The 26,473-nt window shown below is 35.4% G+C and overlaps 1 protein-coding gene and 1 long non-coding RNA gene across 4 annotated transcripts in view; one reads left to right on the forward strand and one right to left on the reverse strand.

Annotated features, from left to right (window-relative positions):
- Window positions 1–26,473, reverse strand: part of LOC102802515 (uncharacterized) — a 494,330-nt gene that overhangs the window by 10,532 nt on the left and 457,325 nt on the right. The window lies entirely within an intron of this gene.
- LOC102807898 (fatty-acid amide hydrolase 1-like) lies at window positions 2,154–26,265 on the forward strand. Of its 2 annotated transcripts, XM_085503401.1 has the most exons (16): window positions 2,154–2,512; window positions 10,198–10,311; window positions 11,156–11,212; window positions 12,512–12,601; window positions 12,769–12,902; window positions 13,368–13,574; window positions 14,335–14,375; window positions 14,574–14,698; window positions 15,133–15,258; window positions 16,314–16,429; window positions 17,094–17,193; window positions 18,167–18,213; window positions 22,823–22,862; window positions 23,109–23,220; window positions 23,854–23,993; window positions 25,134–26,265. In XM_085503401.1, the coding sequence occupies exons 1-16, from the start codon at window positions 2,159–2,161 to the stop codon at window positions 25,245–25,247; spliced, it is 1,917 nt and encodes a 638-aa protein (XP_085359527.1). In that variant the 5' UTR covers window positions 2,154–2,158; the 3' UTR covers window positions 25,248–26,265. The 2 variants fall into 2 exon arrangements, 1 of the variants encoding a protein (XP_085359527.1); XR_014930435.1 differs by lacking the exons at window positions 22,823–22,862; window positions 23,109–23,220.

Raw genomic sequence — 26,473 nt, forward strand, 5'->3', positions numbered from 1 at the left:
CCACGGAAACAAGAGGTGTTTCCGAAGTGCTCTTTTTGAGTTCGGGTTTGACGCCACTTCTAGGTCTTCGTGGCGACGTGGGTCGATTTTCTTTGCGAAGCTGCAAAATTCCTGTTTTCGCACCACTGTCCGGACTTTTTGGCGATTTTCTCCCGCTAACCGGCGAATTGTTACCGCTGGTTCGAAAAACTTTGGAAGCTATGATGTCGACGGTTAAATTGGTCGCCGCCGTTTTGAACGTTGTTTTTTCTCTGGGCACGGGGTTCATATCTGACAATACCTGTACTGCATGCGAGCTCATCAGTTTTTTCGCTATTGGGAAGTCCACTTCGCTCGTTTCCTCTGGTTGAGAGGCTGGCTCAGCCTCTTCCCCCGAAGTGTTACGCGTTGATTCAGAAGGCGGACGAGCTGCTGATGCTCGGCGACGCATTAGCATTGCAAATACACTATAGCTCCGTACGTTGGAAGATGTCGGGCGATCCGAAACTGGTTCTGTTGTCGGTGGTACTGACCCGTCTGACGTATCGTTACCGCCATATTTTCTCGATGTCGGTGCGCTCTTTGGACCTCCCTTTGTGCGTTTCTCGGAGGGAATATAACTGAACGGGTATCCCCGACTTGTCCTGATGGCTCGTATCTCTTCCAGTCGCTTCTGTAGCTCCTGTCGTTCGTAATCGTAGTCGAGAATTTGTGATAGAACGATGCGACAAAAGTCGCATTTTCGTGTGTCCGAGAGCAGGTAACTGGACCGGTCTGTTTGTTTCTTGCGTCGAATACGGTGTCCGGCACGGGGCATGGTCGTATTCTTCTCTTTCACAACAATTCAATGAGACACAGAGTAAGGCTGTACTTCCAGATCGTTGGTTGATCTGGGCTGCGTTTAATTTGTCCTGGAATAAAAGTAAATCATGGACTTCTCCGTGGTGCGTTTGTTTCTCCCACTGTATAGCGATGTTATCTGTGTGTTTACGAAACGCAACGAGATATGCCGTCATAATCTTACAGTGTTAGCATTCACAGACAAAGCAACTTCAGTCAAGAGTAACACTGACACCTGTCTTGTAAAAATACGAGTTTCAAAAGCGGTGGTTTCATTTTTCGTTAGTCGAGACATAGGTGGCGTAATTCTATAACCGTGTCATGTTGGGCGAGTGTTTTCTTATGACTCGCATCGATGGATACGCGACACGTGTCGCTAGGAGACAGACTATCGTCTTTCATCTACATTAAAACAAAAACAAGAGGAAACATGTTCGCATTTTACAGAGGGCGCTGACAATTCATCGTGAATACTGAGGACCAAGAAAAATTAAATGTCACGATAATCATCATCTGTAATATATATATTGATTTCATATTTTTTTCCAATTTTTAATATCTTCAAAAAGAAATGTCACATTGGAAATAAAGCATGTTCTATTCTATCATATTCTACCGTCAGGAAATACAGTGCGTGTACTCGCATATAAAGAGATCTGCATTTTGTATCTATTTGTAAGACTTGAGATAAGACCGTTTGGAAACCATGTACAATATTCACTACTGATTTTCATTTTTGTATCTAAGTATCTAAACATATTTGTACTCATTCTTTCAAACAAATTTTAATGTTGGAATGATTTTTTGTAAATATATCGATACAAAGTGAAATACGACACTATGCGAAGGACGCCACCAGTTGTATATAATTTCTTAGCGAAGGATAAAAATGCAAAATAAAAAATGTGTCCATTCCTCTTGCCAAGTATTTAAACACTTGTTCTGAAATAAGACAACACCTACTTCTATATTTTCATTCTATTGAAATCTTGAATCGAGAGTTTGTTGTTTGTTTGTTTGTATTTCTCTTTCGAGATGGGTCGATTCTACCCGGGACAGAACGTACATTTTATTTGATAGGGGAAAAATACAACATCGTCCTGAATAAGAAATGAAAAGTGAATTAAAGACATAATTTGCACACGACTGTGTAATCTAGACCCCTCCCTCGGCTCCCTCGCTTACGAAGGAGAGGGGGTTAATAACTAAAATGTCTCGCACTCATGAACATTTAAATATTACTGTAAAATTGTTGTACGAACTTGTGTGACTTTTTCAGCAAGTTAGGGCACATTACAAATATGAAAGTATCGAGTTAAAGGGCCCTATTGTGGAAAAAATGGCGTCTGCTCTAAAGAAGATGCGTGAATGGGACGATAAGTTCGAAAGGTTTTTCCAAATTGGTCGACGAGAGGATGGGAAATTTTACCTTCAGCTCAGTGATAGCTGGAAGTATCGGACGTTTGCTTTAGAAATGTTTGGTAAAACCGCATACTGGATTTTAACGTTTCCAACTGCCAAGCATAAAAAATGGATGTCAATTGCGTTTGTGATTGCTGCAACTTTGTGGCTCCAACGAAAAGCTATGGCAGCTCATCGAAGAGCAGTAAATAGGCGGAAAGCGAAAGACGAAAGAAAACGAGTTGGCGATGCGAAACTTGCCTTAGCTAATAAACTGGCAACAGCTGACAAGGTACGACTATGAGTTTATACTCAAACTGACACACTTGTGATGGAATTGAATAGTCATGGGCAAACACAAAACGATCCCTTTCCCATTCTCTATTAACGCTTATCTGGTCTAGTCAATGTAAGTACATAGGGCTGGCAGGATAAGGGTTAAGGTAGGTTGATACCTTACCCCCAAAAAGTAATTTAGACCGATTTTGGCGCTTTTTGGTCTGCACAGTATTTCAGAGTGTCATGTTATACATGTTTGGGTCCCCAGATTTATTGATTGTTGTTTAAAGTGTATTGAACCATGATTGAACCTAATACCTGACCTTTAAACCATAGATGTTTAGTTCATAGTGATCAGCAACAAAGAGTACTACTATAATCACGAGCACAGTCCCACAATTGGTGTTGAGCGACTGTGATCTTGAGACAAAAATGTGACATATGCAGTCCAACCGAACAATTAGACTGGCGCAGTTGAGGCGATTAATTTTCTTTTGTAGTTTAAATAAAATAAAAAAAATCGAGAGATGGAGGTGTTAACGCTAAATCCCCTGTAACTGCGAAATCACTTTGACTGGTTTATTCTGCATGGCCCTCTATCGACACTGCAGGAACCCGTTAATTTTTTAACGGGTAATTATGTTAATGAGTGTTCTAATTGACAATCATCTAAGCCAATCACAACATCTCTTTAACTGACCTTTGACCGAAAAGACATCGGCTGATTGTAGCAGCCGATTTTTTTTTAATTCTACGACTAGAAACTACATTAAAACCTACTTTTTATAGTTTCTATGCTACATTCTAAGTCTATTTCCGACGACTACGACAAACTCGAATTTCAACGTGTCGCCATTTTGGATCGGCAGTGTGACCTTTACTATGTTGACCTCATTATTCATGTATTTCCGCGCCCACCTCATTATATTATGTGCATTCATGAATATTTAATAGCAATGAACTTCCTGCAGAATAAACCAGTCGGGGTGATTTTGCGCCAACACCTTCTATTTTATTTTATTTAAACTACAAAAACAAATTAATCGCCCGACTGCGCCAGTCTATCCAACAATGTAAATAACTGCAATTGTGCTAGGACTCGGCATATGATTTAAAATATATACTGCATTTATAAACCTAAAATTGCATTTATTGTATATAGAAACATTAAAATATTGCTTATTTTGACTATTGAAACCCCTCTATAATTTATGTGGTCATATGTGCTACTAATAATACTATCAGTCTTTTCACAGACTATATGTAAATGTTTATCAATAGGGCTTAAACACTGTGATGTTTTGGCTGGTAGATGTTCTCTACAAATACTGCACATTGCCCACTCACTCTTTTCATATCTGTTTATCCCTCTTTCAATATATGAAAGCTGGAACATTATATCTTGAAAATTAAAGATGGTACAGCAACGACAACATGCTTTTGAACTTTCCAAGTTAGTCTGATTTTATTTATCAGAAATTTAAAAAAAATACAAATTGGCAATCGACTGAACAATTCTTCCAAAAAGTTTTGCTGCATGATGAAGCTGATTGGTTGACACTAAGGTCATTTCATAATTATATTAATCAAAATCACAGTTGCTGTGATTGGTCGAATGGTTTTCATTAGCATTTTGAGTTCCAAAATGTTTTTTAAATTTTGATAAATTCATCATAAATCACTGAATTGCTGCCAACACAAACTTAATTCCGATATAAATGTCAATGCCATTTAAATCCAACCAGCCAATTAATGAGCATAGTGAGTAATCTCTTTTGAAAATGTTATTCCACCAGCCAATAGAAACCTCTTGTTTAAGTTTAACTTGTGAAATATATAAATATTTATAAAAATCGAGACAATAGGTTTGTTGTGAAGATCTTAGTGCATCCGCTATTAAAGAATCATGAAAATTTACAGCACCAGTACATTTATAGTCTTTAAAGTGGCAATAGCTGTAACTGTAGAACTATTACTTTAGAATACTTTATTTTTGCTTGGAATTTATTTTCGCTATTTTCGGTGAAGGGATGATTCCGTAAAAATAAAATCCAGTGAATATACTTTTTTTCCTATATTTCACATCAAACTCATGAAAAAATCAGTGAAAATAAATTCCAAGCAAAACGCCCAAAAAGCCTTTTCAGCGAAAATTAATTCCAGCGAAAATAAAGTATTCCACAGTATTTTTATTTGTATTAAGGTAGCGGGACTATTATTTTCATACTTGTTTTCATCTTCTAATTGTGACTAAATGACTATAAATAGACCCAGGAAAGTATATATTTTTAGAATCGCCAGACTTCCAGCTTTTCACAGGTGTATTTTGCATGCTCGTATCTGCATTCTACGACACGTTACTCAACCAAAGGTGAAAAATTACTTTTTCTGTAAAAAAAATAATTACGCATTTATGCTGGCGATAAGAAGTATTTTTTTCACTTTTCCTAGTTGTTCAATAGTCTGGTAAATTGAATGTGTCTGGTCAGTTTTTTTCAAGCAACGCGTTTAAAAAAATAGTGTGCTGAATTTCAATTACTGTTTTAGTCGCATTGCCCCCAACTCAAACCACAACTCGTTGGTAAATAATCGATGAAAGAGTTTGTCTGGACACATTCAAGTTCCTCTCACTGTCACCTTAAAGCTGTGAAAATTTGGTGTTACTCCGACGATAATAAGTATACGTTATTTTTTTTTAAAGACCTTGTATTTTGAAAAACATACACTCCTAGAAAACGTTCATGAAGGAACAGCAAAGATTTTCAAGCTTGTTCATTGGCACAATCAATTTGTTTTCCCATCAAGGTCTGTTTTAACATGTGTAGGGACATTCAATATGTATAAGGCTATTGGAAACCAAAAAAATAAAGGAATGGGATAGCTATAATTGGATAAATTCGGCATATGAAAACACCAAAATCAATGATTTTTTTTCAGTGGCTGTGTGACCTTGTGTCTGACACATTCATATGCAAATGACTAATCTGTGAAACAAATAAGGGCGGAGACAAACCACTCAAATGTTTGGAAACAATAATTGTGTGTAAGTAAGCTACTGATAACACATCCTAACATTGCTTTGTCTTGAGTTTATCTTTGAAACTTATAGGCACACAGATTAAACCTGTGTTGATTTTGGAAAACACTACTGAGGCTGCCTTGCTTCCCTTCAGAAAATCTACATTTTAACCAACTTACATGACATTGTATGTTATGTAGACTTTATCACATGAAAGTTTATAGTGCATTTCATCAATTAATAAATAAATGTGAAAATCGTAATTTTCAACACAAATAATAGTCTCGCTACCTTAAAACATTTCCTGTGTCAATAGTGCCACTCAAGTGTTTGTAAACAGATAGGTGTCAGATAGGTACTGATAACACATTCTAACTTTATGGATTACATGAGATGGCGAAAGAGTGTAAGACCCCCAAAAATAGACGAGCAGCAGTTAATTCAGTTAAGGCTACGAAACAATCAAGCAGTCGGCAACGTAAAACCAAAGCTCGAGCAGTCACAGCGCAATCAGGTGTACAATAGACGCTCCCAGAACTTCGATTAGTTTTGAAAATTACATCGATTGTTCAGGGCTCAGACTACTATAGCATGGACGTACTAACACGTCTATGACTATAGATAGTAGTCTGATTTCAGAGTGAGAAAAATAACATTCATACTTCGCAGGACTTTGCGATACTTACAGCCGGATGTGTGTGTGTATGATTTAAACTTCTAGTATTTTGGACCTTTCATGTCGTAGTAGACAGTGAGAAAAATTAATCATGAATCATGAAGGTCATATTTTCGCATTAGTGTTTTTGACTTAACTGTCTCAACAGGGAGCTGTAATGAGACTCATTACAGCTCCCTGGTCTCAATATGGTAGTTGTTTGCGCTCACTGGAACAAAAGAGATGCAAATATCAACATAACAAGTGGTGGCGAATAGACATTGCATTGTCCTGAGTTAATCTTTGAAACTTATAGGCACACAAATTAAACCTGTGTTGTTGATTTTGGCAATCACTACTGAGGCTGCCTTGCTTCCCTTCAGAAAATCAGCATTTTAACCAACTTACATGACATTCTATGTTATGTTGACATCATCATATGAAAGTTTATAATGCATTTCATTAATAGAATAATGATGAAAACAACAACTGTCAACAGTATTAGGCAGACTAATCTTAATGTAGGTAGTTGGAACATTCACGGCCTTGGTGCTAAGTGTGTAGAATCTGATTTTACTTCTATTTTAAAGAAATTTGATATTTTGTGCTTACAAGAGACGTGGTTAGGTAGTCTAGGTAGTAATAGTAGTTCATTAGATGTATTAGATAGTTATAGTTATTTTAAAACAGACAGAAAATGCAAATCAGCTAGAAGTAGGAGGAACTCTGGGGGAGTGGCAATTTTGTTTAAATCAGGGTTGAGGGGAGGGCTGAGGGAAATAAAGTCTGAAATTAACGACTTCCTTTGGTGTAAATTGGACAAGGAATTTTTCTCATTAGAAAATGATATTTATTTGGGTTGTATATACATTCCACCCGAAAATTCGGTTTATCACTTAGATGTTGACTACTTTGGCATTTTAGAAAAAGAAATAACAGTTTTCTCCAATCAGGGCCAGGTAATTATAACAGGTGATTTCAATAGTCGCACTGGAAATCTAATTGATTACATTGCTTTTGGAGATAACATTCATGTACCCACTCCAAATAATTACACTTTAGAAAATTTTGAAAAAAGGCACACCCAAGATAAAACTAACAATAAGTTTGGCAAACAATTAGTCGATCTTTGTACTATAAATAATCTTTTAATAGCCAATGGTAGGAAGATAGGTGATTTAAATGGAAACTTTACCTGTCATAATCCGGTCGGTTCAAGTACAGTTGATTACTGCATTAGCACAAAGGATTTACACAGACATATTGATTATCTTAAAATTCATGATATTAATTACTTGTCAGATCATTGTCCTATTGGTTTCTCACTAACTGTAAATTACAATCACACCAAGAACACAAAGCTTGTGAATAAATTGAAACCGCACTGTAAAAAATTCATTTGGGACGTTGAGGCAAAGCAAAAGTACAAAATCATGTTACAAAATTCAAATTTTGAAACAATGTTCAAAAACTACCTTGCCAATGATTTCAAAGACAGTGATGTCAATGAACCAACAGATCAATTCAACAAAATATTAATTAATGCAGCAGATAATTGCCTTAAAAAAGTAACCAATAAAAGAACAATAAATAATAAAAACTATAAACATCCAAAACAACAACAATGGTTTGATAAGTCGTGTTCTACACTAAAAAGGGAATTAATTAGTACCTCTAAGTTGCTAACAAAACAACCAACCAACCCGTATATCAAACACCAATATTATACTCTTAAAAAGCATTATACAAAACTTATAAAATATAAAAAAAGAGAATATAAAAACATGTTGGTGTCCAAACTTGAACATATGGACAGTGCCAACCAAAATGAGTACTGGTCTGTGCTGAAAAGCCTACGTAATCAAAAGACCAAAAATCAAGACACAACAATATCCGGAAAAAATTGGATTGATCATTTTTCAAAACTCTATAATAAAACAAACATTAAAAATCATGAGTTACAAAATAATCTTATAGAAAAAGAAATGCGACAAATTCCCAACCAATATCTAAACTCAAATATCACATACAAAGAAATTCTTAGCGCTGTTAGCAAACTAAAAAACAATAAATCAGCTGCTGATGACAGCATTGCCAATGAAATGTTGAAAACCAAAAATAAGTTAATGATAAGATGTTTACAGAAACTTTTCAACTGTATTCTAGATAGTGGAAAATTTCCTGCAACCTGGAAATCTACGATTCTTGTTCCACTACACAAATCAGGCGACAAATTAAATCTTGGTAATTATAGAGCTATTGCATTAACAAGTTGTCTCTCAAAACTATTTACTGGCATAATGAATCAAAGATTGACCACATACTTGGAAGAAAATAATTTATTTACCGACATGCAGTTTGGCTTTAGGAAAGACAGGAGAACGACAGACGCAATTTTCCTGTTAAAAACAGCAGTTGAAAAAACAATTTATAATAAAAATAAAAGCAGCAGTTCTGGAAGACGGTTATACACATGTTTTGTTGACTTTAGAAAGGCTTTCGACAGCATCTGGAGGGATGCACTCTTTCTGAAGTTACAAAACAGTGGTATCACGGGGAACTTTTATGAAATAATAAAATCTATGTATAAGGATATTAAATATAAAATTAAATTGTCAGAGGGTATAACTGATGGATTTCAGTCTACCTGTGGAGTTAAGCAAGGCTGCAATTTATCACCAACTTTATTTTTGCTATTTAGGGGCAATATTTACTCCAAATGGGAAATTTAAAACAAACTTATCTATGTTAAAAAATAAATCAATGAAGGCTCTTTTCAGCATCAGACAAACAGTCTTAAACCACAAAATAATTTCACCAGCACTTAGTTTGAAAATTTTCGACCAATTAATTTCACCTATACTCATGTATGGTGCAGAAATCTGGGCCAATGAAATCACAACTGACAGTAACAGTTTAGAGCAAGTTTGCAGTCATTTTTACAGGTTTATCCTAGGAGTGAGTAAAATGACGCCAATTAGTGGTTTGAAAGCAGAACTTGGTAGGTTACCAGTAAAATTAAAAATTAATTTGGCTCAAATTAAATACTGCCATAGACTATATAGTCTGCCAGATAATCACATTTTAAAATTAGCCCTGGATGAAATGATAAAAATTAATTCAAACTGGGTAAGGACTATTAATGCTACACTGGGACATGATCTAATTAAAATAAAAAATGATCACAATATGGAAAATTGGAATCAAATACTAAAAAAAGTAAAACTCAGACTATCTGAGTTTTATATTCAAAGATGGAGAGAAAAACTAAATTTCAGTGAAACCAATGAAAATAGGGGAACAAAACTGAGAACATACAAACTATTCAAAGTAAGCTATAATATGGAAAATTATTTGCAAAACATTTCAAATTTCAGTCTCAGGAAAATGCTTTCAAAATTCCGTCTGAGTGACCACAACTTAGAAATAGAATTAGGTAGAAGAACAAAGCCCAAAATAGAATTAGAAAATAGACACTGTAATAAATGTAACACTAAAGCATTAGGAGATGAAAAACATTTCCTGCTATTTTGTACTGGCTATATAGAACAAAGAAAAAAACTGTTTGATGAGTGTTCAATAAATATTTACACAATGGATGTGAATTCCATATTTAAAAAGATTATGGAGAATAATATAGCTTTAGCAAAATACTTAAAGAGCACAATTTTTAAAACCACAGAAAGTAATTAATTTATTTTATTTTACTAACATTTTATTTTTTATCTCTTATGTATTGTATGTATTTATGTTCCTTACCATACAAAAACCCTCTGAAGGTTTTTTAGTAGTGTAATAAAGTTATTATTAATAAATAAATCTGAAAATCGTAATTTTCAACACAAATGATAGTCTCGCTACGTTAAATCACAGTCCCTTCACAATCCTCACAGTCCCTTTGTGGAGAGACTGTGGTTAAATCACTTGCAAGTAAAAACAGATGGCTGTGGGGTTGTGCCCAGGTGAGGTCATGATGAACAAACACAACCAAATAATGCTATTTTCTGTTGATTTTATTCTTCAGGATGTTCTTGAGAAGCGGGAAGATATTTTAAAGTTGTCTTTGTCAGAGTTATCTGGAGCTTTGAAAAGTGGCCATTATTCACCAGTAGAAGTATTACATGCATACCAGGCTAAGGTGAATACTCAATTTAGGGTTGATTCGATCCCGGCTTTGCTTGGGACATGTAAATCACGTGTGTGATATGAGACATGTGGTCAATTCACTACAAATAAAATGTTGTAAAATTGATCTAAAACTTAGATCTCTAAAGTTACTAAGTATGCGTCTGAAAGTTCAGATGTTTAGGCAGGTATATTTTTAAACCGGGGAACAGGGGCGCAGCGCTCTGATACTCCTGGTTGGCGCCCTCTTACCGAATTGCCAATTAAACTTTCATAAAAGTCATAAATATATTTTTTTTGAGCTGCGTACTTCCGTGCTGCTGTACAACATCAAATCTTTCTCAAATATATTTTTCTTTCTGTGAAAACTTCCCAGCAACACCAGCTGACAATGTGTCTGGACACCAAATACGCTAAAATTACTCAACAAATATTTCAATGGCGATGATACACCATTAAAACGACGCAGAAACCTTCTGATGTGGCGTTTGCAGGCTCCCTCGCCTGTGTGTGCTCCCTCTTGCTCATTTTTTTCAGAAAAACTCCTTTGAATACCTTTGTGCATATGCTGTACAGGTTGTTATTTATTTGTTGCAACCCTTTTGAATCAGGAGCTCATTATTTGAATAAATAGATTGTGATAGTAGCATGCTTAGTGAGTTTTAGAGAATGTCTGAATGATAGATCAATTTTAACCAGTATTCCCCCTGCTGCTATCTTAAAAATAATACTTTTTGATCTGTTTTGTTCTTATCATACAGTTTCCTTCTTGGAGGAAAATGCTGACAGTTTTAATGTAGCAGGTAATATGCAATGAATGTGCTGATAGCAGAAATTGCTTTTTTTCTCTAATTCAGGCTATGGATTGCACAAGTCAAGTCAACTGTGTAATAGAACCAGTGAATGAAGCAGAGGTATGTGATGTTATTTTGTTATCACATCACCACGGTACTTATCATTCACAGTTACTGTAGTGACTATGGTAACGGATATTTCACACTAAACTGAGGGGTATTCACACAAAATGTCGTCAGTCTGTGTGTGCTTGAAAAGTACAAAGAGAAAAACAAATTGTGCTGCATATGAGAATTTCAGACTGGATAACAACTATTATTATACATTTGTCATGGTAACGCCATAAGTTACAGCGTGCCGTAATTTTGTGGTGTCTTGCCGGGTATTTTCATCCTACTATATTAGGAAATGCGAATTCCAAATATGGAATGATTACGCGCATAAGCGTCCTCTAATAATAAAAACAAACATGGCTGCCACTAAGGTTTGACCGGACTCCACTGATTCTGTTCTAAACTTTTTGGATTTTGGCATTTCCATGATGTACGTATCCTTGGAAGGAAAAGATGTATAATAATAAGGATATTACAAGAATACCTCAAAGTATGCACTCAGACAGTATGCCGTCGCATCGACTTCCGCTGCGTGTCAGTCGATACTTTCACTGTACTGTTTTCATGCATACTTTGAGGTATCCTCGTAATAACCTGATATTATTATACAACTGACATAAAAAACAAAAGAATTCATCTGTCTATAAAGCGCCATACAAACATGTTCGAAAGTGTTTGTTTGGAAAATGTGCATCACATTTACATCATATTCGAACACTTGCATTTCTTTTTATCGAATGCAGAAATGCTAGAATTCCGTCACTGAATGCAAACATTCACACAATGAAAACCATTTATTAGAATCCATAATAATACATTTATTATTGTGGATACATCACTACTGTCTTTGTGCATACTCATATTACCCGCATGCACAATAACAAAAAGTTTATTTTGAAAAAATATCACTAGAACAAGTAATATTTCTGCTGACTTTGGAAACCATCAGCAGTTGTGTCTGCAAATGTGCATTCATCGTCATGCTTAGATATCATGCCTAATTAGCATAAATTAGCATATGATGCGTAAGAGTAGTTTCATCCTTCATGATTTCTATTAACCATTGGAGTTGGTCATGTGATAAATACATTATCACCTGATGTCACTTGGGGCTGGTTGATACTAGTGGCTGTGTTAGCACAGCTATAATATATAATATGTCAATGGTCACCTCTACAAACAAGTGAATAGCCTGTATAAAATATATGATATATTTATCAGTTCTATTTTCAGTATAATCTCATAATCCTGATAAACAATACTGGGCCCACCCCAATCTAGTGACACTGTATATGTGTATTGTAGGAGTGGGCAAAACAACTGGAGAAGGATGAAGAGAGAAGAGGTCTGCTTTATGGAATACCTGTCAGTATCAAAGAAAATATAAATATAAAGGTAAATATTGTAACAATGCATTGTAACTAAATGGCAATATTTTGCCACTTTTTACAATGTTTTTATTATAAAAATCAAACCCATATAAAGAAGATTTTGATAAATTGATTTCTCCAACTTGTCTTTTATGAAATTTTGAATTATAGAATCTTTTATTTTTTTTACAGGGCTACACCTCTACCCTAGGGTTGAGTAAAAACATTGGTAAACCGGCGAATAATGACAGCGCACTGGTTCAAGCTTTGAAACAGCAAGGTGCTGTACCATTTGTTAGAACCAATGTTCCTCAGCTGTTACTTAGGTAACCATGCAGACTCCCTAGCCCACTGAATATAGCATCATGTAGTAGACTTCCTGGCATCATTGTTCACTATACACTGAATTAGTATAATCCTTATTTATATTAAATATTGGGTCATGTCGCATACCGTTACTCCCTAGCATCAACTTTCAGAATGATTTAACAACAATCCCTAGCTTATTCAATATTGTGACATACTGTGGGGGACTCCCTAGCATTATATTATACTGAAATACCGAACCCCTTAGCCCATTCAAATATGTTACGTAATGCTGGTGATCATTCTATAGTGAACCTTCATACTTCATATAATTCCATGTTATGCACAACCATTGATAAAAAATTACTGTAGGTCTGTGTCGTTTTTTTTTTTCAATTACTCGCTCACTTTATTTCAGTTTAAAAATCAGAATTATTTTATTTGTACTGAAACTTAAAAAAAAAATTAATCATTTTGTTCCCCAGTTTTGTTTGTAGTAATCCAATATATGGAGAGACAGTAAATCCAGTTAATCCAGATAAAGTTCCTGGTGGCTCATCCGGTGGGGAAGCAGCTTTAGTTAAGATGAATGGGACTCCATTAGGATTTGGAACTGATATTCTTGGAAGTGCCAGGATTCCGGCACACATGTCTGGTGTGTGTGGATTCAAACCGACTCAGCGTAGGTTGAGGTATGTGATTTTGCTGTACTACTGTTCTGATTCTGATTACAAGAAGGGTTTTATTTTTGTTGAACTACCAGCTACAGTGTTAAAGGCTCAGGTCGGGGTTATAATTGATTTTATGACACAATAAATTAAAGGGCGATGGTCATGATGCAGCGTGTTTGATATGGGACCCACAGTGACATATACAATATGTCTAAAAATAAATTGTTTGTTTATACTTAATTTAAAAACGTGCCATGCAACGACCACCACCCTTTAAGATAATAAATTACGTATTGTGCAGATTTTGTTCACAAAAGATCAAAGATACATGGATAAATAAATAAACAAAAATTATCTTGCAACTAGATCGCCTGCCAGCCCAGAATACCGGTATGCAAATGACTAGTAGTGAGAAATTTTAAAAATTTATAAACTATTCACAATTAAACACAGAATGAATTTCCAGTGAATCAAGTAGGGCTATATGGCTTTGGAAAGTCATAGAACTGAAAATGTATAATGACGCTACCAAGGAATGTTTTCTCTCAACGTGTTTCTCCATATTTTTTTGGGCCTCTGCTCGGTTTCTATAAAAGCCGGTGAATGTGATGTCTACTCATTTCTGTATCAAAATAAATTAAGTAGGAATGTTTTGATTACCGGTATAACTCATTTTATACTTATCCCGTATAATCTTCTATATAACTTTGCTTAATCTCTTTTATGAAATAATATTTTAGTGGTAAGTTATTGTAACAAAGTGTCAATTTTTTTACCACAGTACTTTAGGAATAAAAAGTGCAATACCAGGTCAGAAATCAGGTGAGGTTTAAAGCAGTTCTCTTTCATTTAAACAAGTTTTAATACTTTCAATTGGTTTTTAAAAAATGTTTATAGTGATATATTCATTTATTATAAAAATATAAGACAATTGCAGGATTTTTCTGAATATATTTACGTCCGTTTTTTGCCTACTTTATATCAATTATTCATTCTATGATATCAAATTATTTTATTCAGTATCGGGATGTCCTGGTCTTTTTTCCAAAGATATTGACAGTATAGCACTGGGAATGAGGGCGCTATTGGTACCGGAAATGTTTAAATATGATAAAACTGCCGTACCAATACCATTCAGGGAACAGGTGAGTGTAACTTGAATTCTTCACATTGGAATTTGTATAGGTAGTTATTTGTATTTCTGGAATATGATGCATATACATGTACTCAGTAGTCCATTATTCTTGTATATCGAAAAAACATATTAGCAGTAAACTTTCACCAGTCTGGTATATCATTCAATGTTGCACAGTAATGTTTCAAATACAAACTTTTGGACACTTGTTCATATATTCCTTGTTTGTGTTGTACCAGATTGAACGAGGATTTTTTTTGCTTAAATGACACATGCACCACTGTTGTCTCAAATTACATTACTGTGGTTAGTTGAATCTGACGAAATCTGTAATTTTAATTTATGGGATTTGTCTTTCAAGCAAGTGGGGAAAACATTCATGTCAATTTGTTAAAATGACAGTATCATTTCACATATAAACCTATTAATATTATTCTCCTGAAGATTTATAATGGTGATAAAAAATTAAGAATTGGTTACTATGACACCGACAAACTGATACTACCGACAACTCCGTGCAGAAGGGCTGTTGCAATAGCTAAGAATGCTTTAGAAAATGCAGGACATACGGTAACTACATTGTATGCTATGTGACTATGTCATATGACTGCTGTTGCATTATTGTCACTATTAAAGGGTGGTAGTCGTCGCGCCATGCATGCATGAGATATATGGGTCTCATATGAACAAAGGTGGCGACTTTGACTGTTGCGCAGAGTACAAATTGAGACGTCACCAAGCTTTAATTGGGTATTTTTAGGTGATTGGAAGGTATCGAATGAGTCACCGGTGGTGATTAGTGCAAGTTGCGCCCAGGTCAAACCTCATAATTATGATTTCCATTAGAAGAGTGCATTGGATTATGAGAAAATCAATGTTTATCAACACAAATGTCGAACATGCGCAGCGTGACGACCATCGTCCTTTAATGATGTTGCATTCACACTTAGCAAATAGGTAAGAACTCCTAGAACAATCTATAAACATAAAATGTCTAAAAAGTATATTGTTTTGGCTAAAAAATATGATATATTAAAGGTAGATATCCTGCTCTAACCTTTCCACATTGCATTTTGAGAGTACTGGAAGTTCACATCCCTTAAACTTGCAATGTAAACTGACCTTCAAAGACAAACAATGCCACCTAATTCAGCAAGTGTATATCGTTTACAAATTTAACTTGCCATTAAAAAAAACAAATCCAACGAGTCTTGGAGGCTTACTTTCAATAGATCGCACTGAAAGCGGCTGCTCTTTGATGGCTCATCTGTTGATGGTTGGTATGTTGATTGGGGATGGTACCTCACAGTTTGATGGTTGGTATGCTTTGCAAAGTGTAAATGCAACTTCAAAGTGTTACCTCTATAAATCTTTCTTGATCTTTCAACCATTAAATAGTGATACAAATATTTCACAGATTTTAGCAATGTTTCCTAGATATAAGTTTGACTCATTGTTTTATGAAGCAGGGTGAATCTGCAAAAATATTTCTGAAGGGGTGTCCACATAAGAAAGATGGTCAAACATAGGTTTGATTGTATTAAACTAAAATTCGGTGTTGTTTTGGGTGAGTTACCTTTGTATCTACATGTCGTCCATGTTACATTTATATATTGCTTTCTCAGTTGATACCATTTGATCCACCATCACCAAGTACAACAAGTTATGTAAATCATCCTACTTTTTCTGTGACACTTAAGGGGTCATTTGCTGATGACTGTCGAACCCTAAAGACGTTCTTGTAAGTACGCCCATTTATCACATACCCGGTAGATTCACTTTAAATACCATACTGCCAGAACTACAAGAAGACCATATTCTTGTAATAATAATAATAATAACTTTATTGACATGTTATTCCTATTGGGGGTTTCATCAAGTGCAATAAAGTGAGATGAGAACAATGCACAAAAATAACAAGACATAAAATAAAGAAAAAAAAATATGTCAATGTTAAAAACAGGGCAGTTACATATTTTCTTGTGTAAATACTGATTAAAGCATCAGAACTGGTCTTTTTATATTGTTGTTATTTCATCAAAAAACAACAAACTTTACAGATAAAATTGAAACAAATCAGATTGAGGATACATAACTTAGTTGTATTGTCGGTCTTTAAGGCACCAAATCACATGTCAGATTTTTGATTTAATGATCGTACAACGAATCATCACATAGTGCAAGATGCATAAACGTGAAGCAGTTTAAACAGTATGGCATGAGAGAATATTTATAGTGAAGACAATAATAACTTAACAATAACATTTTTTTACAACTGTAACTTTCAGATTTTATTTTTGGCCAAGTTACTCAAAATCAAAAAGGCGATATGTTGTCGTCAATACAACTTTAATATATTGAAATAAATAAAATGAATAAATCAATGAATTTTGTTCTCTACACAGGAAAGATGAAGATGTAGATCCACATGTTGCAGTTCAGTTACAAGCATTTTTTTTGCCTGGTTTTCTCAAAAATCTGTTGTCATTCTTAATTCGATGGTGGGTGAGTACCACTAATAAAAAAACAGTTCTTAGAATTCACCAAATATGAAATATGATGTGAAATATAATAACAGTGATGAATGACCCTGAGAGTCAATATAATTAATATTTCATGGTGATCTCACATATTTTTACTTGTGTTGTATCCTTAACCTACTGTAAAATATTTTATTTTAGCTGCAATTTATTTTCGCTGATAAGACTTTTTGGGTCTTATGGAATTTGTTTTCAATAATTTTATACAAGTTAAATGTAAAATATAGGAAAAAGGTTGATTTGCTGGATTTTATTATCACTGAATCATTCCTTCAGCGAAAATAGCGAAAATAAAATATTCTACAATATTAAGATTAATCTGAGGTGCACATCAGACTTTTGAGTTGTTTCCTGTATCAACATTAGGTCCCTTCCTATAGAATTTATAGCACAGTTATTTTACTCCTGTGTCTGAGCAAACATTGAACAAAACATACCTCCTAGGTTAGATGTGTTTAGCGTGCACTCGAAGCTAAATTAAAACAGCATTACATGACTGGAATTATCATAGTGGAGACAAATAAACAAACAAATAAATAAACAAATAAATAAATAAATAAATAAATAAATAAACGAGGGAAGGAATGAATGAATAAATAAATAATGAATGACACAACACATACACCAGATTTCAATCAGACTTTTGAATAGTGTAACTAAAAGTTGATTTTTGGACAAGTTAAAGGGCCTACAACTAAGTTTTGCAAACAATAACAACAACTATAACATCATATATTGTTTTTTAATGACAATTTTTATCTTTTCCGGGAGATATTATAAGTTGATAAATATTATGTTATGGAGATACAGGAGTTATACTCATTACAACAGTGATGTAATGCCATGACCAAATATGGGCAATGACATCTTGTAATATCCAATATGATGATTGTATGTGTCTGTTTTGCTTGCTAATACTATTTTCATAATTGCTACAGTCTCCAAGAGTGTCTGCATCCATACATAGCTTGAATAATGGTGCCATGTAAGTCTTATTTTATCTTTATTTTTTGTTATGTGTTCAACCACATGAAAATTAGTTGATACCCCCAGGTCCCAAAATGTATTTTTGGGAGAGTTCACTGAGATTCGTCTGTATGGCGATGTTGCAAGATACTAGAGACTTATTGATTATTATTCTCCCGTCTGGTTTTATTCTTCATTTTCTATGAATCATCGTTGCTACATTTAAACAAAGAAACATTTACATTGTGCTATTTAAGGATTCCATGGCATTCGTAAAGACAAAATTTCACGGAAGTCACTGACACTCGATGTCGCAGGACATCAGAGAAATTTTCACAATTTCCATTGACGAAATTAATGCAGTTTAAAAGTAGAGTGTTTTATCCCATCTTATTATGTTCTTTTGACAAGTTTTTTTTTTTACTTTTTTTACCTTGCCCGTATCATCAAATATGAAAGGGAAAAGTATATTAAAGGAAAAATGTCTGTCGTTGTTGTTGTTGTTGTTGTTGTTGTTGTTGTTAATAATTGTTAATGAGTATACAATTATAACTTTCCTAATTCCAAACTGTATCAAACTCGATCACCTAATTCATCAGTATGAAATCTGCCCTTAGTGTGAATGACAGATGTCCTGTGTGAAAATATCATGCAAAAATTGAGAAAGCAGTAGTCAAAACATCTGATAACAAATGTTGACTGTTTCTACTTGACTGATTACTGGTGATACACATGCAAGGGTTACTGGCCCCACAGAGAATATGCTGTATGTGTTCAATGAAGTAAATCATTTATCATTGGTGTTGTATCTCTAAAATCCCATGGGAATACTCATGGAGAGGATTGTTACACGGTCTAATACACATTTGCAAACATACCAATAAAATACATAAACTATCTTGGGTGCCAAACTTTTGATCAAGATCTGAAGCTGATAGTAAATTATTTCTGTTTAGTCCAAAGTTATCAAAACAAAAATAATGCACTGTTCAATTTTAATTTCTATTCTCACAATTTTTGAGCATGTAATGTTTTTTTGATGTGTTGCACTTCAGTTGAATGCAGGTTGACATAAATTTGTGATTCAAGACTGAATTCATGAAAAATATACCATATATAATCCTCTGCAAATATTTGTGCTATACCTGAATGAATACATTTTTTTCAAAAAATTATACCAAAATGTCATTCACACTGTTGTTGAAGTGATTGCTTTTAGTAGAGAAAAACATCAATCAATTTGTTATGGATTTGTGCCCTGAATTAACCCCACTCCCTCAAAGAGTTATTCAGCCCTCAATATGAGCCATAAATTATACGCTCTTCCATGCAGATATGCTGACCCCAATGTGTGCTTGAATACTGAGAGATATGCTACACACAGAGATATGCTACACACAGAGATATGCTACACACAGAGATACGCTACACACAGAGATACGCTACACACAGAGATACGCTACACACAGAGATACGCTACACACAGAGATACGCTACACACAGAGATACGCTACACACAGAGATACGCTACACACAGAGATACGCTACACACAGAGATACGCTACACACAGAGATACGCTACACACAGAGATACGCTACACACAGAGATACGCTACACACAGAGATACGCTACACACAGAGATACGCTACACACAGAGATACGCTACACACAGAGATACGCTACACACAGAGATACGCTACACACAGATACGCTACACACAGAGATACGCTACACACAGAGATACGCTACACACAGAGATACGCTACACACAGAGATACGCTACACACAGAGATACGCTACACACAGAGATACGCTACACACAGAGATACGCTACACACAGAGATACGCTACACACAGAGATACGCTACACACAGAGATACGCTACACACAGAGATACGCTACACACAGAGATACGCTACACACAGAGATACGCTACACACAGAGATACGCTACACACAGAGATACGCTACACACAGAGATACGCTACACACAGAGATACGCTACACACAGAGATACGCTACACACAGAGATACGCTACACACAGAGATACGCTACACACAGAGATACGCTACACACAGAGATACGCTACACACAGAGATACGCTACACACAGAGATACGCTACACACAGAGATACGCTACACACAGAGATACGCTACACACAGAGATACGCTACACACAGAGATACGCTACACACAGAGATACGCTACACACAGAGATACGCTACACACAGAGATACGCTACACACAGAGATACGCTACACACAGAGATACGCTACACACAGAGATACGCTACACACAGAGATACGCTACACACAGAGATACGCTACACACAGAGATACGCTACACACAGAGATACGCTACACACAGAGATACGCTACACACAGAGATACGCTACACACAGAGATACGCTACACACAGAGATACGCTACACACAGAGATACGCTACACACAGAGATACGCTACACACAGAGATACGCTACACACAGAGATACGCTACACACAGAGATACGCTACACACAGAGATACGCTACACACAGAGATACGCTACACACAGAGATACGCTACACACAGAGATACGCTACACACAGAGATACGCTACACACAGAGATACGCTACACACAGAGATACGCTACACACAGAGATACGCTACACACAGAGATACGCTACACACAGAGATACGCTACACACAGAGATACGCTACACACAGAGATACGCTACACACAGAGATACGCTACACACAGAGATACGCTACACACAGAGATACGCTACACACAGAGATACGCTACACACAGAGATACGCTACACACAGAGATACGCTACACACAGAGATACGCTACACACAGAGATACGCTACACACAGAGATACGCTACACACAGAGATACGCTACACACAGAGATACGCTACACACAGAGATACGCTACACACAGAGATACGCTACACACAGAGATACGCTACACACAGAGATACGCTACACACAGAGATACGCTACACACAGAGATACGCTACACACAGAGATACGCTACACACAGAGATACGCTACACACAGAGATACGCTACACACAGAGATACGCTACACACAGAGATACGCTACACACAGAGATACGCTACACACAGAGATACGCTACACACAGAGATACGCTACACACAGAGATACGCTACACACAGAGATACGCTACACACAGAGATACGCTACACACAGAGATACGCTACACACAGAGATACGCTACACACAGAGATACGCTACACACAGAGATACGCTACACACAGAGATACGCTACACACAGAGATACGCTACACACAGAGATACGCTACACACAGATACGCTACACACAGAGATACGCTACACACAGAGATACGCTACACACAGAGATACGCTACACACAGAGATACGCTACACACAGAGATACGCTACACACAGAGATACGCTACACACAGAGATACGCTACACACAGAGATACGCTACACACAGAGATACGCTACACACAGAGATACGCTACACACAGAGATACGCTACACACAGAGATAGGCTACACACAGAGATAGGCTACACACAGAGATACGCTACACACAGAGATACGCTACACACAGAGATACGCTACACACAGAGATACGCTACACACAGAGATACGCTACACACAGAGATACGCTACACACAGAGATACGCTACACACAGAGATACGCTACACACAGAGATACGCTACACACAGAGATACGCTACACACAGAGATACGCTACACACAGAGATACGCTACACACAGAGATACGCTACACACAGAGATACGCTACACACAGAGATACGCTACACACAGAGATACGCTACACACAGAGATACGCTACACACAGAGATACGCTACACACAGAGATACGCTACACACAGAGATACGCTACACACAGAGATACGCTACACACAGAGATACGCTACACACAGAGATACGCTACACACAGAGATACGCTACACACAGAGATATGTTATAATTTAATGTCCCCAATATGTGTACCGGTAGTTATTCTGCTTCCAATACGAATTATATCCCCCTCCCCCAAAAAGATTTTCTGCTACCAATGTGTGATGTGAATTATACCCCCTCACAAGACAATGAATAATAATTCCCTTGTAAATAGATATTTTGGCCACAATATGTGCTATGAAAAATTTGCATACAACTACAATTTTTCGTCCCGTTCAACCAATTGGAAATTATGTATCTTAAAATAATTAAACAAATTAGGCACCAATGTTTTTGTAAGATACATGTACTTACATCAATCAAGGATTTTTGGGAGACTGCTTTCCCACTGCTGTTTGAATTCTAAAACTTGTTTGTTTTCAAAATTAATTATGACAATGCATATTCATATTGAAACAAACTATGATAAATAATATTATATAACAAAAGTGCAAGGTCACCAGAGTTTAACTATGTTTTAGGGGTGGAGATGTCAGGCCTAATGTTTGCTTATGTAAATGCCTTGTTAAAAAAGTTGGATCCATTGAAAGTTATAATACACTTCTATTAGATCAAATTTGGTATCCTAATTCAGAATCTTTTGCTGTTAGTATAGAAGAAATCCTATATTAAAACTGCAAATGAGCTACGTAATATGGGAATTTAAATTTTTTTCTAGGTCAATTTATGATCTGTGGCAGTTACATGCCAACCGAGAGGTTTGTTTGTTTTCATTTATTTCACTTTCACACCAACAATTTATTTTATATTTTGGAATTTGTTTGTGTATGTGTATCTTTTTTTCTCAATCACTCAAGCATTGGTGACTGTAAAATGATGTATGTTGTTCTAAACATTAAATATCAAGCCCATACCTTTCTATGCGGGCCAAAAACATCTGTCAACTTGTAGGCCATAAATTCCTCTTAAACCACTGACTGGTATTGTGTTTTATTACCATCTAGGCCTATATAAATGAATACTTGAAAGCATGGAATGAGAGTGAATTAGACGCATTGATCTGCCCTGCTTTTGCTATACCCGCATGTACATCACAACAATCTGGACGTCTGGCTAGTAAGTTAAATCAGTTAATACTGGCAATAGTAACTTAGATGTTAGCATTCCAGGGAAGTCAAGAGAATTACTTCTCTCATGCAATAGTAATGAGAGGTTAATTAAAAATATTTCTCTGTTGTTTTTGGTTTGGCACATGAGATGAACACATTGACTGGCCGTGATAGCAACTACCGTAACCAGGTAGTATTCGGATTTGTCCGTTCGGAACCAAAGTTTGTGGAAATATATTCCTTGTCTCTTATACTTTGAGATCACTTTATAAAATATGGTATATATAGAAGTTCAAGTTTAATCTGTCTCTGTCATGGTGTCCTTCATTTTGAGATTTCACTTATTTAGCGTTGAGTAATAAATATATACATTTTGTACATGTTTTGTAGATTTAATAACTCTACTGTAAATTACTTTATTTTCACTCAGAATTAATTTTGCTATTTTTATCTTTTTTCTTATTACATTCAACTCATTAAAAATCAAAAAAAATAAACGTCATACAAAACAACCAAAATGGATTTTCAGCATGTTCGAAAGATAATTTCAGCTAAATAAAGTATTTTACAGTATATCATATCTTTTAACACAAATCACTATGTTTATATTTTGTTAATAACTCTATACCTTATATTGCAGTGGCTGCTTCCTACTCCTCTTTATTCAACATGTTGGACTTCCCAGCAGGCTGTGTGCCAGTTACCACAGTAACAGAAGCTGATGAAGAGGATATGAAGACTTATCCTACAAATGATATATTTGACTGGCTCATTAAAAAGGTATTTTGGATTTAGTCATTTGTATAATTTGAGATGCACATGCACCTCAAGAACTCAATACTCTTCAAAAAAATGAGGTCCAATCCGTCAATGGGTGGGTGTGCAACTTATAGATGTAGAGGAAACTTTGTTAAATGGTGGTAGTCATACACACCCATGTTCATTTAATTTGGGTGCAAGCATGGATAACAGCATGTGGGTCAAAATGTGGTGTTTAAAATTTTAACATATTAAATTTACACGGTCATGACGACAACCTTCAAAGTCTGCAGATTCTTGTATTTGACCTGGTTGATTCTGGGACGTATCATGCCACTATGTGGTCTTTTTACTTAAAAGTATTGTTGTACTTCTCAATAGTTATTGCTATATTGATATCAGGGCTGGTAACATTCTAAAATTGTCTAACCAAAAATTACTAGCTCTGCTTTCCAAGAATATTATTTCCTGTATATCATTGACTATATTATAAGGTTACCAGTATAACAACGTATGTATACAGTATAAGAACTGGAAATTTTATTTAAATTTGTGACAGTACATTGCCTATTAGACGTAACTTGACTACAAGGCAGGCAATTGTGAAGTCACCAGTTATAGGCAGGCATACAGTAATTTTGATTAATGATTTATATCTGTTAAATGACAGTCTAGTCCATTAATCACTATTAGTATACATCTGTCACCGTAACGCCATAAGTTACAGCGTGCCATAATTTTGCGGTATTTTACAGGGTATTTTCATCCTACCATATTAGGAAATGCGAAATCCATATATGGAGTGATTACGTGCTTAAGTGTCCTAATAATAAAAACAAACTGGCTGCCACCAGGGTTTGACTGAACTCCATACAAAGAAGTTCGCTGATTCTGCTCTAAACTTTTTAGATTTCGGCATTCCCATGATGTATCCTTGAAAGGAAAAGATGTATAATAATAAGGTCATTTTTTTTTTTCTTTTGGTTCATAGTTACATAACTGAATGTTTTAAATCACATCAAAAGTAATAATAAGGTTATTTTGAAGATACCTCAAAGTATGCACTTCGTGCATACTTTGAGGTATCTTTGTAATAACCTTATATTATTCTTCACAGCAAATTTGTTACTGACAACTGGTTTATTAATTATTATATTTCAGGGTTTCGTTGACTGTCTTGGTCTTCCTATTGCTGTACAGTGTGTGGCACCACCGTGGCAAGAAGAACTATGTCTACGAGTCATGAAAGAAGTACAGCAGACGATAAAACTATAACAACACAGATATAACAAATTGTTGTTCTATTATTCTGGAAATTCGAACAGTTTATATTACTGATTCCCTTGTTCTGATTAGTAATGTGCACTATGAACTGATTTTTGAATCTCCACTCCCAGACATATCTGGGATATCAGTACGGTAAAATACTTTATTTTAGCTGGAATTAATTTTCGCTGAAAAGAATCTTTGGGTGTTTGTATAGAATTTATTTTTACTGATTTTTGACAAGTTGAATGTAAAATATAGGAAAAAAGATATATTCGCTGGATTTTATTTTCACTGAATCATTCCTTCAGCTAAAATGAATTCCAAGCGAAAAGTATTTTACAGTAATTTCTTCGAAGTTTATATTTATATTTGTATAAATCGAATTTGTACTGCTGCCCATGAGATGTCTAGCAATGAACGAGGCTACATGATAGTGTCAGTTTCATAGGAGAGAGGGTATTATTTCATGGGTATCCATAGTTCCTTGCACAGGTGTTATTATAATTGCAGCTTAAGTTTTATGCGATACAGGTTGCCTGTGAAAGTTAGTAAATATTCACAAAGTATTATAAATGGAATTGTATTCATACATACTGATGAAACATAATGGTATCCTTGGATACATGTCAAGAAACCTCTGAAGAGAAAGTAAAGAAAAAAAATGCATTTATGAAAAACAACTGATCCTAAAAAAAACTACCATACTCAGATCAACAATGGTGAACTCCCAGTATCATGACAACCAAAATTATGTACAAGTAATGCAGCTTTCCTTTCTAACAAATACTGGAACAACCAAAGAAATCCAAATTCACTATTGTATGTTAAAATGTACCTGCTCTTTCAAATACTGTAACTGATAATTTATCAATGACAGCGATACCTAGGTAGGATTCTGAATCAATATAAATATAGTTTACTGTAACAACTTTCAGAATTTCTTTGCCTGTCTTTATTGTCTATTTTTAGTCATATAATTTACATATATGTATATGAGATTTCAAATAAAGAGAATTTAAAATTCTTTCAGTTCACTTTATAATTAGCCTGACAAGTCATGCAAGTTGTACCGGTACCCTCCGCAGTGGTCTGATGCTGTTCAGCCGGCGAGGGCACTATATGTTGTCTCACATCTGTTCTGGTAATGTATAAATGTTTGAATGGCTGCCACTCGGCTGTCTTAATGAGATGCAGTTTGAAAAAATGCAACGCAAGAAAGTGCAAACTTGGCA

The sequence above is a fragment of the Saccoglossus kowalevskii genome, chromosome 9 (assembly GCF_978046115.1).
Source record: "Saccoglossus kowalevskii chromosome 9, keSacKowa6.1, whole genome shotgun sequence".
In the NCBI taxonomy this organism is placed as follows: Eukaryota; Metazoa; Hemichordata; class Enteropneusta; family Harrimaniidae; genus Saccoglossus; species Saccoglossus kowalevskii.